The 18,748-nt window shown below is 46.1% G+C and overlaps 1 protein-coding gene across 18 annotated transcripts in view; it reads right to left on the bottom strand.

Moving 5' to 3' along the window:
* The window catches only part of MACF1 (microtubule actin crosslinking factor 1), a 383,383-nt gene that overhangs the window by 9,281 nt on the left and 355,354 nt on the right, over positions 1 to 18,748 (bottom strand). For 13 of the 18 annotated variants that reach the window (XM_061597825.1, XM_061597831.1, XM_061597829.1 and 10 more), the window contains 13 exons: positions 16,488 to 16,607; positions 15,205 to 15,374; positions 14,335 to 14,494; positions 13,586 to 13,780; positions 13,189 to 13,317; positions 12,939 to 13,082; positions 11,905 to 12,093; positions 10,787 to 10,904; positions 8,795 to 8,958; positions 7,398 to 7,560; positions 5,111 to 5,265; positions 4,022 to 4,096; positions 2,938 to 2,955 (listed from right to left, as the gene is read on the bottom strand). In XM_061597825.1, the coding sequence (XP_061453809.1) occupies positions 2,938 to 2,955; positions 4,022 to 4,096; positions 5,111 to 5,265; positions 7,398 to 7,560; positions 8,795 to 8,958; positions 10,787 to 10,904; positions 11,905 to 12,093; positions 12,939 to 13,082; positions 13,189 to 13,317; positions 13,586 to 13,780; positions 14,335 to 14,494; positions 15,205 to 15,374; positions 16,488 to 16,607 (1,800 nt within the window). The remainder of the gene's footprint in view (positions 1 to 2,937; positions 2,956 to 4,021; positions 4,097 to 5,110; positions 5,266 to 7,397; positions 7,561 to 8,794; positions 8,959 to 10,786; positions 10,905 to 11,904; positions 12,094 to 12,938; positions 13,083 to 13,188; positions 13,318 to 13,585; positions 13,781 to 14,334; positions 14,495 to 15,204; positions 15,375 to 16,487; positions 16,608 to 18,748) is intronic. The other 5 variants (XM_061597827.1, XM_061597832.1, XM_061597840.1 and 2 more) reach the window with 1 other exon arrangement.

Genomic DNA, 18,748 nt, shown 5'->3' with positions numbered 1-18,748 from the left:
GGCAAAACGTTTCCACACCTCGGACTCACCCGTCTCCCACTAGCTGCCCTTAAGACGTTTTAAAAATGTTGCTGTCTTTTAATGGGACTGTTTGGTTCTATATTTTAATTATGGAGGTTTAGCTTTTAAAGTTTGTGTAACTGGTTTTTACGCTTTGTAAACTGCTGAGAAGCCTCCTTTGGCTTTAAGCGGTATATAAATAACTAACGATGGTAATAAAAAATGGAGCAGATCCACTTTCAAGGCACTGTTAAAATGGTATTAAATTCAAAATGACAGAAGTGCACCCTTTTTTGTTGGGGCCTCAGCTCAGTGGTAGAGCAGGCGGTTTGTTCAGAGAAGGTCCTGGAGCCAATCCCTGGAGGCGTGTCTGATTTAAGATCCAGGAAGCAAGAGACGGAAAAGCGCCTTCTCTGCCAGAGACCCCCCTAGACAGCTGCTGCCAGCCAGTATAGGCAGTACTGAACTTGGGGTATGCCAGCTTCCTTTGTTCACATTCACTAGAAAGAACTCTCTTGGCATACTTCTCTGCAGGGTTTGCACAACTGTTTTGTTCACTCCAAGACGTGCCTATCTGTTTTGGGACCAAGTGTAACATTCAGGTTGGGCAGAAGATAAAATGAAGTCAGAACTTTAGACTTCTGGGCAATTTTTCCACAAAGGATTTGAGTGTTTTTTGGCGCACCGTTCAAATTCAACTGTATGCCAGTCCTGATACTGTCCATTCTGGAGAGAGAACAATTGGAATTCAAATGAAGATCACTAAAGGAATCCCAGCATTGCAGTCTCATCATGAAAGAGAGCAAAACCCTTCACCAGATCTGAAGACCCGTAACACTCATGGTGCACGACAGCTCCCCCCCCCCAGCAAAAGAGCTAACTGCAGCAGCCAGAGACACGCAAACCTGCGATGTGGCAACCATAAAGATCAGAAATGTAATTCTTGCAATGATTATTAGTAGCCTGACATTTCCACTTTGAAGCATTGACCAAGAGACCAAGCAGCAAGTCTTGTCTCACTAGAAATCTGCTCTGCAAACATCAGTATCTATAATGCACAGTCAACATGCCAAGTGCTTTATAAATCCTTAATCTCATTGCCACCCTTGTAAGGTAGGTCACTTTTGCTCATGTTATATAGATGGGAAATTGCTCTTCCATATCACAAGGGTTATGGAAGGTAATTATATTCAGCTGCATGGGCCTTTTCTTTGTTTTTTGTCTGTCTGATTTTTTGAACAAGCAAGACATTCACTTTGCTCTTTTCCACCAGTCCAAGGAAATTCAAGTTCTCTTTATGATGTCACACTTTGAGTGGATCTGTCAAAGAGTAACAGCTACTTATAGCAGTCCACCTCATCCAGCAAAGGGAATGCAGAGGAGGTAATGTTTTCCCACCAACGTGGAAGCAGGGTGTACTTCATGAAACAAGTTTATAATGGATTTCTCCTCTGTGTTATAAAGAGTTATAATTTGGCTCAAAATTATGTAAGAGGGGGTAAGAAGCATTTTTCATTTATTTTCTTGCAGCCTCGAGGAATTTAATACGATCCATGCAGATGGCTTGAAGCTTTAGTGCTAATTATGGAAAGAAATTATCCAAAAGGATTCAGCGCTTGCAGTCCAAAAGCAATGGAAAATTAATTGAAAAGCCATCCAGATGCTGGTATACAGAATACATTACAGGAATTTCAGCTCTGCGCAGGAGCACAGAAAAGGATTCTCACTTCACAAATCGTGTGTGCCAGACACGCTGCATAATCCCATGATTTCTGAACCCACCACATGCAAGGACTGATTGATGTTCTGAACCCCTTGCAGTTGAGTGTCCAGAAGCCATGCTGTTAACCACCGCTACTGGTCAAAGTCAAATATCCAAAATGACCAAGGGCATATAGAGCACAATAAATTGTGCATGTAAATCCGTTCCCTTTGGACATGGAAATACCAAGTTCAGTAAACTGACAACCCTTTCCACCATACTCTCAAAGTTTTACTATTGCACTTGAAACTGCACAAGTATCTATGACAGATGTAAGAGGGCATATTTCTCACGCAAATCTTCACTAGTTGATCTTTCCACTTTAACATCAGAGCAGGATGCCAGCAGGAGGAACATACTTCTTTGAATGCATTATCTCTGGATTGTTTCAGAAGATGCCATTTTCCTACATCTCTCAAATAAGTGGGACTGAGGCTAGGATGACAGAATCAGACTCTGTGGGGGATATTCAATGCTAGTCCAACTCAGAGTAGACCCACTGGAGTTAACAGACAGGTCTAACTTAGGTTCATTAACTTCAGTAGGTTTACTCTGAGTAGGATATAGTTGAATACAACTCTGTATGTGCTCTATTACTTCTTATGATTGAACCTTGGGGTTTACAAACTGGTTTAAGGGCTGAGCCCTGGTTCAAATTAAGTTCATTTGAGTTGATTAACTGGTTTTGGAACATTTGCTACTGCCTGCCCAGTTTACCAGTCTGGCTGCACAAACAAGTAAAATATAGGCTACTGGAGTGCAGCCCATGCCAACTTGGTGCTCTCCAGATGTTTCTGACTATGACTCCCATCAGCCCCAGCCAGCACAGCTGGGCTGACAGGAGCTGCAACCTAAAACGTCTGGAAGGTACCAAATTGGCAAAGTTTTTCAACTTTCTAAAAAGGAACTGCACATCTACACATAAAAGTTCCTCTGTGAGAGTCCACAGGTGCGCATGTCACTCTGTGGGCATGTGTGTATTTGCACCTTTATAGAGCTGCTTTCATTACATTTCCTGATGATTATATACCTGTATACCAGAATCTTGGCTGATAATGTCACAGTATTCACACAAGCACACCCACCCGCAGCAATGAAAATATAAGACATGCAATTATTTTAAGGAAAACTCTCTATAAAAGGACTTAGAGACAACATTACAAGGCACACTGTACCTGGTTGCCGAGGAAGAACTACAAAGGAGAAAGTGTAAACGAGAGAGAGAGGAAGAGATAGGGAGAGAAAACATTGTATAGTGTTAACAGTGCAGTAACTATGAAAAATGACTTGTTAACCACAAGTACCACTGGTCTGTGTACTTGGCATTTCTTAACATGCTAAATCTCACATTTCAATTTGTCCCTCCTGTATTTTAGAAAAGCAAGCTGAAGATCTTGCACCCTTTAGATATGGGACAGGCAGCCCTGGAATAGCACAGAGGGCCAGCACTGGTTATTTTATACATGCCACTCCCATGCTAAAATCAGGGCAGGCTCAAGACATTTTGCTAACTCAAATGATAACCCTCCCCCAGATGCCCCCTAAAAATACTGCTACCTTCAAGAGGCTGCTCAGAGTAGTTGTACCCTGGCTAAAACACACCCAGTTCAGGTACAAAGGGAAACTAAGCTAGCTGGCTCTGTTGCCAATGGAAGCCTCAGGAGGCTTGAAACAAAAACAGAAGTGGCACAAAAGCCACATTGTTGAGCCAATATTCCTATGAGCATGTTCAGCAGCAAAATGTTTCCACCTCAGAGGAACACACAGACAGGGCTGTAAGGTAAAACAGACAAAAGAAAATACCACTTCTTCCCACAATCCATCATGGATCTCTCTGCCACAGGATGAAATGGCGGCCATGCTTTCCAAAGGCTCCCAAGCTGTCCACTGTTGGAAACAGCATGACGGGCCAGATCCAGATGTTCCTGAATTCCAACTCCCATCAGCTATAGCTAGCACAGTCAAGGGATGTTGGGAGTCCAGCAACATCTGGAGAAACAGATGTCTAAAGGAAAGTCTGTCTTTGTGAATTGTCTTGTGCAGCCTGTACCAACAGGCCTCAGGATCTAGGACAGAACCCCACCCCAGCTAAGTGCCCCCCTGCCATTTTTTAAAAATGGAGCTTGCGTGGCACTTCCTGGTGGATTGTGTCCTTGGCCTTCCAGGGGGTTGAAATCATCATCATACGAACAGCTGGCCAAAACCCACTGACAGAGGACCTCTGTTCTGAAAAATGAAGCACAGGCTGCTTCTGCTCACCCGGTACTTGTTCTCTCCAATCTGTTCCACCTGGAACCTCTTTGCACATTTACACTGAGCCACCTGCCTTGTCACCTGTTGGGCAGAAATAAAGACGCTGCAATTAATCTCTTAGGCTAAACTACAGGGAATGTCTCCAACCGAGTCTAAATATTCTTATTTCTACTATAAGGCAGAGCCTATCCAAAAATTGCTACAGCCCACAAGGAGAAAAGGGTAGGCAAGATGACCCCATTTTATCTTCACCACAACCCTGTGAGGCTGAGATGATGATGAGCTTCATGGTTGTGTAGGGATTTGTACTCAAAAGACCCAACGGTCCTTTCCCCGGAAAGACTCACCGTCCAGTTCTGCTACAGACATTATTTTTATCTGTAAAATTTATGTCCCGTCCTTCATCACAAATAGTCTCAAGATGGGTTATAAGAAGGTAAAATACAATAAGGCAATAAAGTACTACTAAAACCATCAAAAGAGCCCCCATTGTTACCTATAGTAATTCTCTGTAATTGTGCAGCTACATATGAAATATTGAGAAGGAAGATAAAAGTCTCCAGCTGGCACAGAAAGTTAACTAAGGCTGGCATCAGCCAAACCTCAGGGTTTGTGTGTTTGTCCGTTCCACAACTGGGGTGCCATTGCTTTGGCCAAGCCTCTCACTTCTTGAGTGAAGATCTTCTCACTCTCATTAACCCCAGTTCCTTGAGATGCGATGGCCCTGAGCAAATGCAGGCTGCGTTTACCACTTCTAAGTATGGCTATTATTAGTAGTAGTATAGCGCAATCCACATATATGGCACTTTACAAAAAATGACAGAACAGGTCCCTGTCCCAAGGGACTTACAATATAGGAATAAAATTACAAGGGTCGTAATGGGAAAGGGAGGGAATGGAGATGGGGGAAAGAGTATGTGGTTAGTGCATCTGGGTAGGGAGACCAGGTAATGGTTGGGTTTTTAATGAAGGAAGAGCCAGGGGTATCATGCAAGTATCCTTCTTCAACTTATACAGCGCTAGCTAACAGAAGCTGCAGCAGCTTACACATCTCCACAACCCCCAGATTCCCACAGCCTTGTCAAAATGTCTTACCTCATCCTCAATTTTGTCTGCGTCTGTTGTTGGCCGGTAAGCATCTTTGTTAGGGTGTAGTGCAGCTACAAACTCATAGTAGTCAATGTAACCATCCCCATCGCGGTCAAAGATGTCAGCTACTGCAGTCATCTCTAACTTAGTAGTGGGGAATTCTGAGGAAGAAGAGAACAGATGCAAGCTCTTTACTGGTCCCAAACTCAAGATCTGCCCTGAGACATGTCAGACCAAAGTCCCATCTAAATCAATGTAACACCTTCTTAAAGTAGCCAGAAACATGCCTCTTCTACGTGTGGTGTGTGAGAGAGATCTGTCTCTTATTAGCCTCTAGCATCTGGCAGTTAGAGGTATGCTTCCAGCTGACAAGAGATGCTGATGCCGACACATCCATCATCCATCTTCTGACCTGGGCTGCGGGTTTTTTTGTTTTGCTTTTCCAGACACAGAAACTAGTTATCCATCACTCTGTAGTAGGACATATTCTCTTAGTGGCCTAAACTTTGTGCAACAGGAAACTCCTCTTCGCCGAAGCTCCCTCTTCTGATACAATCCTACCTGAATTTTGAGATCAACACTGGGGGCTCTGCAGATGCTCAACCATCATCAGATGTTGGTAGGAAGGTATGAGAGAGATGGGGCCTTTTTTGTGGTGACCCCCAGCCCACTGAATGCCCTTCCAGGGGAGATCCACCTGGCCTCTCACAATGCAGTTAAGACTGTTTTTCTCCAACAGTCATTTTGCCATTGAATGGATTATAAATTTGCTTCAATGCTCCTGATGGAATTCCTGTTGCCACAATCTACCTCCCACCTCCGAGAGACAGCACCCTAGTTTGCATTAAGGTGGCAAACTTGCATTTCAACAACACCACTTCAGGTTGAAGGTGTAGTGGTTAGAGTATTGGACTGGGACCTAAGAGACCAGGGTTCAAATTCCCATTCAGCCATGAAGCTCGCTGGGTGACCTTGGGCCAGTCATTGCCTCTCAGCCTAAACTACCTCACAGGGTTGCTGTGAGGATAAAGTTGGGAGGGGGCAACCATGTTGGTATGCAACCTTAAACTCCTTGGAGGAAAGGTGGGATATAATTTTAATAATAATTAAAATAATAAATAAAATTAATAAATAAAACAAAAATCCCTGCACACAGAAAGTACAGGTTAGGGAGACGAGTTCTAGCCTAACCCCCTCCCTCTCATGGGAACCTTCCCACACCAGTTCCCATTTCCAAAATGCGAGGGTGAAGTGGTTCAGCCTCTACACAAGCATAAAAATGCCTCCGAGAGAACCAAGACAATATCATGGGGCAACTGGAGGCAGACCACAAGTGAGCAAGGGAGGTCTTATTCATTTATTGTTGCATTTATAGGCCACCTTTCCTTCAAGGAGCTCGACTTGGCTCTCTCCTTTGAACTATCCTCGCAACTCCCCCTTTTAAAAGATGTTTCTCAAACTTTTTAAAAAAATGTTTTTAACATTGTTTTGTTTTGGTGTATTTTAAGGTCTGATGATGTTTTGATGTGTTTTTGGCGCTTTTGTTTGCCGCCCTGGGCTCCTGCTGGGAAGAAGGGCAGGATATAAATAAAACAATAGATAAACAAAAATAAATAAATAAAGTCAGGTGAGGCTTGAGTAGGGATGGGGGAGGAATTCAAGTCCGAGTCACCTCTAAATGCGAACGATCAAATTCACGTTCTGAAACAATATGAAAACAGAACACAGCCATGCTTTGAAATTCACATTGATCAGAATTTTACAGTGCAGTTCTCCAATCAAACAATGCTTACAAAAATGCACATACTAGGGGGAATGTGCATAAAAATAAACATTAGTTAAAATAACAAGAAAAATGGATTATATTAGAAAAATTGCTTGCAAATTGTCAAATTGCGTACAAAATTGTGTTTAGGAGAAATCAGCTCTAAAATGTAGAAGTTTTACATCACAAATTGCTGCAGAAAGACAGAGGACTGAATTTAACTGTATTGGAAAATGAGAAGCAGAGAGAACCAGAATCGACAGATCCTTCCATCTCAAGGCCTGAGAGAGGGTGACTAGCCCAAGGTCACCCAGTGAGCTTCACGGCTGAATGGGGATTTGAACCCTCCTCTCCAAGGTCCTCGCCTGACACTCTAGCTGCTACACCACACTGGCTCTTCTTGCAGGCAGGGTGGCTTGCTTCACGTTCGCAGGAATCAACACCTGCTGCTCAGTCTGGAGACAAACTAAGACTGCTTGTAAACGCAGCCGAAAGTGTTGCAAGGATTGAAAGAGGTGAGGGACTTACTAGATGCCAGGATCCCATCAATGAATTCCTGCCTGGTGATTTTCCCATCTTGGTCTTTGTCAATCCGCCGGAAGAAGTCCATCACGCGTGATTTTTTGTGGTTCATCCAGCGCATGTACTTCTTCCGCCACACATCAAAGTCAAAGTTTGCAAACTCTTTCAACTGGGGGGGGGGGAGAGAAGCAAAGAGAAAGGGTGATATTCAATAATCAGCTTATTATTTATTAAATTTATATCCCCCTTCCCCCCAAAGAAGCCGAGTCCTACTCAGAGTAGACCCACTGAAATTAACAAACATGACTTACGTTTATTAATTTAAAAGGGTCTACTATGAGCAGGATGTAACTGAATACTACTTAGTAAGCTGTTTCACATCTCACAGGGAGAGGACTTATGAACATTTTCCCTGTTGTAAGATGCGAGGGGCAGCGCTTTGCTCAAAGTTTGGATGGTGACATGAGCCCTACACGGGCGTAACTCACCAAAAGAAGGAGAGAGTACAGGGGGGCTGTGCATTCAGGCCACACTTTAGGGGGAACGTCTGCATCTGTGCAGGCTTCCTGTGCAATTAAGAATCCTGTGTTTCCATGGCTCTTAATTGTTTGGGGAACCCCCAAGGATACAAAAGGCTGTTCACTGCACATGAGGGGCCAACAGAAACTGCACGGATTTGGGGTGGGGCTAAAAGAATGCCCCCTGATCCCCTCCCCCCGTTATCTATGGATTTTTACTTTCAGTGTGCAATCCCTGAACAGGGCCTTGGAGAACTAAACAAGTAGGAGGACTTCCCGAAAGTGAGGGAGGCGGGTTGCTGGGAATAGGGTGGAATCAAGAGGCAAAAAATCCCATATTTGCTGCCTCTTGTATATGAATAGGGACACAGAAACAATAAATTATTATTATAGTGGCATAGAAATAAGTAAAAATCAGTATTATTTCTGGCTTATGTCTCACACAAGTCACGAACTACCAACACACGTCTTTCGGAGGGAAGAGAGACCTCCTGCCTAATCGTGGGTGTTCACCCCTACAAGCATGTCCCACAACAGCAAGAAGGAAACCGGAAATGCTGTTAAGGCCTGCAGTCCCAAAGCTGGGTGGAACAGAAAAGGAGGTTAACACGCAATTCCTTTTCCTGCGATGCTCCAGTCTCGTTGCACTTGCCTCCCTTCTGGGGGTTGCGGAAATGATGCCTACAACCCTCCACCCACAAGGTCCACTGCCAAGGAAACCAGGAAGCCACAGCCCCTGAAGCACCTGAGACAGGTCTAGGGTTTTCTGGAGAACTCTGGAAGCCAGCCCCATGATGGAGACATTGCACTGGCCCAGCTTTTCCTGGCTGGGGTTTTGCTTTCTCAGCTGGGAATGTGCAAAAGGCAATGAAGGGTGGCCGATACCTCTTCTAGCCGATCCAGGGCATCGTTGAGCTTGCGTTGCCGCTCCAGCGCCAGCAGCCACACCTGCTGCCAGCGTGCTGAAAGCTGGTTGATGCGCGGATTCTTCGCTTCAGATTGGGAGAGAATGGGCATTGGGGGTGGGGCTTTCTGGTTCAGGGGTTTTCCTGGGAGAAAGAATGGAAAAATGAAGGGGGGGAATTGAGTGAAGCAGAGAGGCATAATGAAAATGGTTTGGGAAATGGGCCCTGGAGAAAAGACAGGAGCAAAACACTGAAGTCTGCAAAGGAAACCCCACTAAAATCATGCCAAGTCACAGAAATTCTGCAGTCTATATCTTCTGGCTGGGAAATTGCTCTGTAATCAGGAACTGAAAACACAGGGCATTCTACAACAGGGACAGGCAACAGCATCTTTTCTTGTTAAGGGCTGCATTTCCTCGTAGGTAATTATTGGGAGTCACATGCTGACTGTGGCCAGGGCTGAAGCCAGATGCGGGTGGGGCCGGAACAAAAAAGGAGATGGAGCCCCCTTCTTTTCTCTCTCTCTCTCCTGTTCTAGGAGGCGCAGAAAGGCACCCCAAGCTATTACCAGGAGGAAGGGTGGGACAGAAATCCAATAGATCAATCAGTCAAGAAATCTGAACTTAAGGGACCTCAGAGCTCAGTTGTCCAAATCTTAGTTTTGAAGGCTGAGCTAATGGTAGTGGGAGTACTCCTGAGCATATATGGAGTACTTATTTTTCATTACAGGCCCAATTCAAGGTGCTCACATAGGCTTGAAATGAATTAGGCCCCAAATAACTGAATGCTCCCCTCTTGGGTGTTCAGATTGACAGAGGGGGTCCTCTTGGTAGTTTTCATCTCTTTACTTTGGCCTTTGATGCCTGGGAGATTGATTGATTAATTAATTAATTAAACTTATATACCGCCCCATAGCCGAAGCTCTCTGGGCGGTGCACAAGACTAACATCAAAATACAATAAACACATATTAACAATTTAAACGCATTAAAAAGATTTAAAATTTTAAAAGATGAAACAATTCCAACACATACTAAAAACATATTAAAATGCCTGGGCGAAGAGGAAAGTTTTAACCTGGCGCCGGAAGGATAGAAGTGTTGGTGCCAGGCGTATCTCCTCAGGGAGATTGTTCCATAAAACGTGGCCACCACTGAAAAAGCCCTTTTTCTCGTTGCCACCCTCCGAGCTTCCCTATGAGTAGGCACTCGGAGGAGGGTCTTCGATGTTGAGCGTAGTGTACGGGTAGGTTCATATCGGGGGAGGCGTTCCATCAGGTATTGTGGTCCTGTGCCGTGTAGGGCTTTGTAGGTTAGAACCAGCACTTTGAACCGGGCCCGGAAACATATAGGCAGCCAATGCAAGCGGACCAGAACCGGTGTTATATGTTCGGACCGTCTGGTCCCCGTTAACAGTCTGGCCGCTGCATTCTGCACGAGCTGCAGTTTCCGAACAATCTTCAAAGGCAGCCCAACGTAGAGCGCATTGCAGTAATCTAGTTTAGAGGTTACCAGGGCATGAACGACTGAAGCGAGGTTCTCTCTGTCCAGATAGGGGCGTAGCTGGGCCACTAGTCGGAGTTGGTAAAAAGCACCCCGTGCCACCGAGGCTACCTGAGCCTCAAGTGATAGGGATATTGTAAGAACCACCCTATTCTCTTGAGCGTAATTTGTTTTAACTGGTTTTAATATTGTATTTTTAAACTGTTCTAACACACCCTGGAACCTCATGGTAGTCGAGGGACGGTAAGAACTCCTCTACTACTACCACCATCACCACCAACAACTTTTGAGTAATCACAGGCACCTCCTCTTTCAAACTCAGCATGACGTGTGTGTGTGTTAAAACTTGCAGGCAAGGGGGGTGCAAGGCTCCTAGGCAGCGTTATACTCCCTCCCCCAGCCCAGCCACATCCCCTCAGGGGCTCACTAGCAGCGGTGTCCCGTCCTGAAGCCCCCAAGGGGCCAACCTACTATTGCTTCGGGATTTCTCAATGAAAGGTCCGTGGGGCGGTTCTGTGGCTTTCCTCTTGTATGTTTTCGTGACGCGATCCACATCTGGCTGCTTTCGGGTCATTTCTTCCATGAAGGACTGAAAAGTGCAGAGAGGAGGAGGAGAAGGAAGAGTGCAGTATTTTGTTATTACACAACTAATGGTTGTCCTTTTTGCTATGCATGCAACCTTGTCCCTTAGCCTCTTCCCCAGTTCTAGGCCCAAGCCACTCAAACCTGATCTACCTACCTACGTTTATATCCCACCTTTCCTCCAAGGAGCTCAAGGTGGCGTACATGATTCTTCCCCTCCTCACTTTATTCTCACAACAACTCTGTGAGGTAGGTTAGGCTGAGAGACAGTGACTGGCCCAAAGTTACCCAGGGGGCTTCATGACTGAGTGGGGTTTGAACCCTGGTCTCCCAGGGCCTAGTCCAACAGCCTAACCACTACACCACACTGACTCTTACTCTCATTCAGCTTCCTCTTTGGATTGTAAAATTTTGCTAACCATTGCCTTCAAGCATGTCTTTGTAGTCCTAGGGGCTAGGAATCTCATTCTCCCCACTCAACCCTGAAATTAAGGTTGAAATTCTGAGGAAACCAAATTTCCCACGTAACGCCACAGTTCCCTGTGTTTTCTGTGCTTGTGTGAAATTGCTAAATCAGCCTTCCTCAACCCAATGCCCGACAGGCACTTTGGACTACAGCGCCCATCAGCCCCAGTCAGAATGGCTGCGCTGGCTGAGGCTGATGGGAGTCACAGTCCCCAAGCAGTTGGAGGGTACCAGGCTGAGGAAGGCTGTGCTAAATATACACAGCGACCCTGCCCGCCCCCAGATGACAAGAGGAAAGAGGGTGGCCATGACAGGGTGGGGTACCAGGGTGCCTCCACGCAGCAGGAGCACAAGGGGAAGGCGATGACCCTCCACTCCACTTTAAGCTCACAGCCATGTTGAGTCACAGTCCAGGGTGAGGCAGAAGCAGCACAAATTGACGCACAGCTAGTAAAAATGAAGTCAGGTGTTTCGTTTTGATACCTTTTTCAAGGTGCTCTTTTCAGGAAGGTGCAGAGAGGAAAGAAGCAGGGCTGAATTACCTGGTGCTCTACAATGAGGGCTTTGACTTGGTCAATGTTCTGCGGCATCGGCTCCTGGTCCCGCTGGATCAGTGTCGTCTCGGCCCACTGAATCCACGCCAGGAGCTCCTCCAGCAGCTCGGCATTGGCCACCAGCTCCGACAGGGCCACATCGAGACGTTGCTGGTGCTGCTTTGCCCATGTGAGGACCTGATGGAGGGGGAAAGCAAGGAGGAGAGCTGGCTACATCTGAGAGATGCTCTGCACATGAAAGAGAGAAGCCAAGCCAAGGGGCTGACTGGAATTTCTTCCCAAGTTGTTGTCGGGGAGGGGGGGAGTGTGTGGCTGTGTTTGTGTGTGCGCGCACCTTCCCTTCCCTAAGCCATCTAGGAACCCTGCCAGGGTCTCCTTGTCTAACTTTGCTCTTTACCCCTTCAGCTCACCGAGGTGCGCATCTGGTGTCTCCCTCCCCCTCTGCTCTTAGTCTACAACCTTTGGAGAACAGGAAACACCTAGACAACCCCCAATTTACGACACAAAAGTGGCAAGTGTCCAGAATCTAGATTCAGAGACGGGACTTGAAAATGAGGGATTATTTTACGTTGTGGATGGAGGACACACAAACAATATTCTAAGAGTATGCTGTATGATTTTATGTGATTAATATATTGCTTTTTATTTTAAATTATATTTGATTTTTTAATGCAAGCCACTCTGGAAAAGTTCATTTGGAAAGTGGGGTATAAATAATTTAAAACCTCCTCCCTGTTCCAAAAATAAAACTGGCTATAACACTAGCACCCCCTAAACCCAGCATTTTACAAGCTGAAACGATTTCCTATCTTCTGCAGCTTGCTCCTTCCCCTTCAGTGGTCAGCACATTCATGAACCTTCTATGATGTCACAGTAGCTCAAGCAATGACTGATGGGAAGGCCACTCAAATGCATTTTTATCCTTATACACTTGTAAGTCTCTCAGCTCCGTTCAGGCTGGCTGCACCCACTCAGAGGCTGAGCCTCCCCATAAACAGAGAGTGAAGGCCCCCATGACTCACTTCTTCAAACCGAGCTCGGATGATAGTGATCCAGTGCTTGATGGTGGTGATGCAGTCAGGGTGGCACACGGCTAAGATGACTTCCCCCATCCCCACAGCAGCATTCACATCCAGCCTTTTCTCTTCAACTTTCTTCATGAACTCCTGGGCAAGACAAACACCCCACCATCATCAGTGCCCTTAAACTGCTAAGCTGTGGCTGGTGGGCCACCCAAGCTTCCTAGTCCCCCTCTCCTGAACAGCTGCCCACCTTGTGGACGTCAATGAGAGCCTGCAGGGCTTCAGCATCGTCAGGCAACGCTCCCCGGAAGCGGAGGGTCTGCTCTGCTTCAGAGAGCCATTCCAGCAGCAAATGGACAGCAGCCCGGAACTCTTCTGCCTGGAAAGAAGGAACGGCCTCCATTAAGCTTTCCCCCTCTGGAGCAAAGGCCTGAGGAGTTGCCATGTGGCAGGGATGGGGAACTTTTCTCAACCTAAGGGCCACTTTCCCTTGTGGTGAACCTTCTGGGGGACACATGCCAGTGGTGGGTAGGGCCAGAGGCAAAAGGGGGAGGCGTGCAATGGATGTGACAGAGCCACAGGGTTAGTAAGGACCAAAGAGATTCCGTGCAGGTTTGCAACCTGCAGAGGTTGCCTCCCTCTCCCACCTGCTTCAGGGCCTGCTCCAGCCGAGTTTGCTTCAGGACGGACATCTTGCAGACAGTGTCCCAGCGGCTGCTCAGCTCTTGCAGCTGCACTTTCACCCACGTGGTGTCATCACGGCTGTTCTCAATCAGCTCCCGGCCTGAACGTTTGAGAACCTGGACGGTGCCTGTTCGCTTGCCAAGCTCCTTCTGGAAAACCTATTGGGGATGGGTGGGTAAGGTGAGAAGAGAAACAGAGCCTAATTGCATATGCTTTCTTCAAGGGCTCGCCATCGTGCAAAAAGTGCTCGTTTTGCTTCTGCTGGTTATCTGGAGTAGATTCTGAAATCTGTAACCCTGATCTTAGACCTTTTGTCTATAATGAATATATATTCAGTAAAAGATAGCTTTGTTTTAATGGCTCTGCACTTTTCAAAAACTGTGAAGGCATTAACAATGTGTTCTGACTGATGTTTTAAATATTTTTATGGGGTTATTTGTATTATTTGATATTGTTAGCTTTTGCCCTGGGCTCCCTTTGGGAGGAAGGAGCGGGATAGAAAACAAACAAACTAAAATTTCCACCGGGACTCCTTGAGCTCCCAGTTCAGTGCTTTAGCACACTACTTACTAACAGGGGAGACAATCCTCTGTGTATCCATCAGGACACCCTGCTGAATGCAATGAGGCTTCCTTCCAAATAAGGACAGTTAACAAAGTTAAAGGACTGTCCCCATCTCTTCCAAATCAATGGTTCGATGCCCAGCTGTTACCTTGTGAGCATCCATTAGGTTCATGACCAGATCCAGGTCTCCATGGACAGGCTGGTCTTCAGCCAACTGTGGCTCCACCTTGTACAGCCAGTCAACCAACGCCTGCAACGCATCCATGAACTGGCCAGAAAACAGAAGTGCCTCTTCCAGTTTGTGCTGCCTGTAAATATGAAACAAGAAGAGGAGGGGGTGCGTGTTACAGATGTCCCTAAATTGGCTGCGTCCCGGCCAAATGAGCCATTACTCTGGGCGTGGTTTGCACCTTAATAAATATGGAGTGGTCACAGTCTTGGGCACCCCTTGAGAAAAAAGGGGTATGTTGTGATATTTTATCTATTAAAAATAGTTTCATATCACTTCCCATTTAAAAATACCAAAGTGTACAGCACAATGGAAAAATTACGATAAAACTAGTAACTATACAATAATAGTAACAAAAACAGGAAAAACAAACAGATAAAGGAAAGACTGGTATTAATTGCCAGCAAAGCCTTGACAGAACCTTGAAGCATCCAGGCCGAATCCAGCAAGAACCCAGAGAGGGCTCTTGGCATTGCTCTTATTGGATCTGCATGCACCCAGTCCCTGAACCAGCCCAATATATGTCTTGCTCAGAGCTTGGGAAAGCTACTTTTTTAAACTACAACTCTTACCAGCCCCAGCCAGCATGGCCACTGGATTGGGCTGATGGGAGTTGTAGTTCGAAAAAGTAACTTTCCCTAGCTCTGGTCTTGCTGCAGATAAACGCCTCTCAACTCCTAGCCAAAGAGGTCACTTAAACTGGTGCCCACACCCACTTTCAGGAGCCACAAGCGCCTCAGTTTCTGCTGCAGGATATTAACTGTTCAGAAGCCCTTGCAGGGCCCTCACCTTTCCACAGATTTGCCACATACGGTGTCCCATTTGTCACGGACTTCTCCAAGGAGATGGTCCAGGCTTTGGCTGTCATCTGGGAACTGAGCTTTCTCTTTCAGGGCCCTTCCTGTCCGGATCGTGGTGTCATAAACAGGCTGTTTGCCACCCAGGGTTTTTTGGAACTCCTGATGATTTTTGCCAGCAAAAAAAAGCCAAAACATACGCTAAGTATGAGGCCAGACAATTTCACAAGCAGCAAAGAAACTTTTCAGAAGCAGTTTTCATTTTTCTACCAGTGATTTCACCAATACCCATGTTCATGTACAATTGCTGTACTTTTTCTCACCACCCTCTCTAATTTGAGGGAGCTTAAGTCAGCCTTTGCCAACCTGGTACTCTCCAGCTGTTTTGGACAAAGGCCAGATTAAATGTTTGGCACCAAGGCACCTGGTCGAGGCGCAAGGCCCCCACTTCCCCCTGCATAATGACAAGGCTCCTGCCCAATCCCAGCCACTGCAACTTTGGAATGGTTGCAGGTAAATGGGCTCTCCTGTGCCAGTCAGGGTAGACAGTCTATTGGGTTAACCAAGTTAGAAGGCAGCTATCTTGATCCCTGTGCAAGGCAGGAGATGTGTCAGAAGATTCACATTTAAAATATGGATAATTGGAAGGTTTGATTGATCACATACAGGTGCAACATGATTTAGATGAAAACAAAAGCTAATTAGGACAAATCATTCAAATAAAACGTATTTTTGAAAATAACTAATTTCTTGCTTTTTTAAAAAAGAAAGTTAATGTTTGTTTAGAACTATCTGGAGGAAATGGATCCAGATTTTTCAAGACACAGTGCAGAATTCCTGCTGGTCTAGGGCATCTCTTGTGTAGACTTTTTCTACAGAAGATTGAAAATATGGGACATGCAGTTCTCTATACCACTAGTGGGCTGTCTTCAGACTTTGCTGTAGATTTTTGTTTTATTAAACTGAGAATTCCCATGGCCCATCAATAAATTTCCAATGCAAGAGTACATACTGAGGACCTCTTAACAGACAAAAGCATACTTAATCTGCACTGAGTTTGTGTGCATTCTTGCTTGAGACTCTAAGAAGCACCTGGCAGGTTCAGAGCAAAGGCTACCCAGCCTAGCATTCTTTGCAAGGATCCCAGGAACCAGGACTAGGCACTAAGTGGGCTCCTTGAACCTGGCTGGCGATTTGCTAGTGGACCACAGTCTTATCTTCTGCTCAGCCCAAGAGTCATTAAAAGGCCTTATATCAAGGCAGCTGGATCCTAACCTTGTGTTTAGACAGCTGCAATTTGATCTTGTCAGGATCATTTGAAATTTCCAGCTCAGAGTCCAAGTGATTTTCTGCATCTTCCAGCCAGTCAACCAGCTTTTTCCAAGCTTCATGGAACTATGATGATCAACAAAAAAGAGCATTAAAATGTGTTTAGAATTTGACTACTTTCCAAAATTTACTCTCATCCACCTTCAGGCCACCCCTTATATACAGTATCTCCCCTGCTGCCTTTCCCCCTTGCATCTTCTATTATTATTACTACTCCTCCTCTTTCATATTTCAAGGAAAATCTCTAAGTGGTTTTCAACATCCTAAAATGTCACAAATAAGTCGCACACAATACAGTAAAAAAATCCCCCACTGGCAATAATTAGTAGTAGTAATAATAATAATAATCTGTACTGCTGCTGCTGCTGTTATTATTGCCTGCCCTTCACTAGCAGGTCCCAGGGTGAGTTACAACCGTTTAAAAATCAATATTCAAAACAATTAAAACAAATTACAATCACAAGAATAGCGTGGGTCCTGAAAACATACATCTCAGGTGTCAAAGGCCAGGGTAAAGAGGAGCATCTTCAGCATTCACCGAAAACAGTACAGCAAAGGTGCCACGCATATCTCTGTGGGGAGGGTGTTCCACAACTTGGGGATCGCCTTCCCCTGGGCCACCCCCTCCTCAAAGCTTCTGAGGGTGGTGGAACTACCAAGAAGGCCCCCTCTGCTGATCTAACAGGGTCTGTTAGGGAAGTAGGTGGTCTCTCAAGTGACAATACTGGATCCAGGAGAGCCTTCAAGCTACAAACCAGCTCCTTCTAGGGAATGCAACCCCATCCAGAACAGGCGATCTTCCCACCTCCTTGACTCAAAAACCTGGAACACACAACATCTCTGTCTTCTCAGGATTCAGTTTTAGTTAGCTGGCCCACATCCAGCCCATCACTGCCTCCAGACACTGTCTAGCGCCTCAGCCTCCTCTCCTGATTCGGCTGGAACAGAGAGATAGAGTTGGGTGTCATCTGCATATTGGTGACACTTGACTCCAAAACTCCTGACGACAGTGACTTCCTACAAATGTTAAATAGGAAAGCTTCCCTGGGGTTGAACAGGAGCCTCCCATAATTACTTTCTGGTAAGGTTCCTGGATGTAGGAGCAGAAGACGTACAGCCCCAACCCAGCTCCCTAAGCTGCTTCACAGGGATACTGTGGTTAAGTTAGATTTTAAATATCAGTGCAATCTAAATCAAGCAAGATCTGAGGACCATAATAACCACTAGCAGATCCAAACTACAAAAACACAGCAGAGATGTCCAGCCCCATCCACCAAATAAATATGCATGCATTTTATTCTGCTGGTCTCTCCCCCAACAAACTCATGCTAAAAGGTGCAATTTCCCCCCAAATTGCACATTCCCCATCCCTGGAGCTCCCTGCTCTCATCTGGGAACACCGAAATCATCCCCCCACCTCACAAAACCACAACACCCCAAACAGGAAGTCGGGGGCACCCTAATCCCCACAAGGGCGATCCACAGGAGCACCGGCTATAAGGCTGTGGCTGGGGGCGTCCCACATGTCGTTTCCTTACTTTCTTGCCACATTTATGTAGCATCTTTCTATCAAGGGAGTCAAGGTGGTTCACAATTCAAAATAGGGGAGATCCCCCTTCCTCCCCCTAAAAGCCCATCACAGCAGAGTTGTCTCGGGCCCTTGGTGGCCTCTTGTGGGGACAGATGACAGAGGGCCTGGACAGGTCTTCTCCTTCCCTGTAGGGCACACAGGCATTTCAGCAGCCCCTGGAAAGATGGGGAGGGGCTGCCCCAGCGACCCTCTCTCAGGCTTCTGGGAATCTCTTCAGGAACGGATGGGATGGCCTGGCCTTCACACATCTCCTCTCCAAAAGGTTGTAACTCTTTCACTGCGGGACTCTTTCATTTCTGCTGCCCTTCTCTACAAGTCTCTGCTTTGGCTCCCAGTCATCCTGTGTCAGCACGAACCTTCTGGTCTCCTCGTCACTCATCTAACCCATTCTGAACAACCACCAAGCTGCTAGACCTCATGCTTTTAAACCTCTAACTCTCTCCCCCTCAGTATATTTACTTGTTTATCTCCCCTTAGGCCTTCCCTAACCTGGCACCCTCCAGATGCTGTTGGACTACAACTCCCATCAACCCCACGGCCAACAGTCAGGGATAATGTCCAAACCATCATTACCAGGCTGGGGAAGGGTGCCTGCCTTGTACTCACTTTGTGACCC

The sequence above is a fragment of the Rhineura floridana genome, chromosome 15, assembly GCF_030035675.1.
Source record: "Rhineura floridana isolate rRhiFlo1 chromosome 15, rRhiFlo1.hap2, whole genome shotgun sequence".
NCBI lineage: Eukaryota > Metazoa > Chordata > Lepidosauria > Squamata > Rhineuridae > Rhineura > Rhineura floridana.
This window is presented reverse-complemented; position numbering and strand designations above follow the sequence as displayed.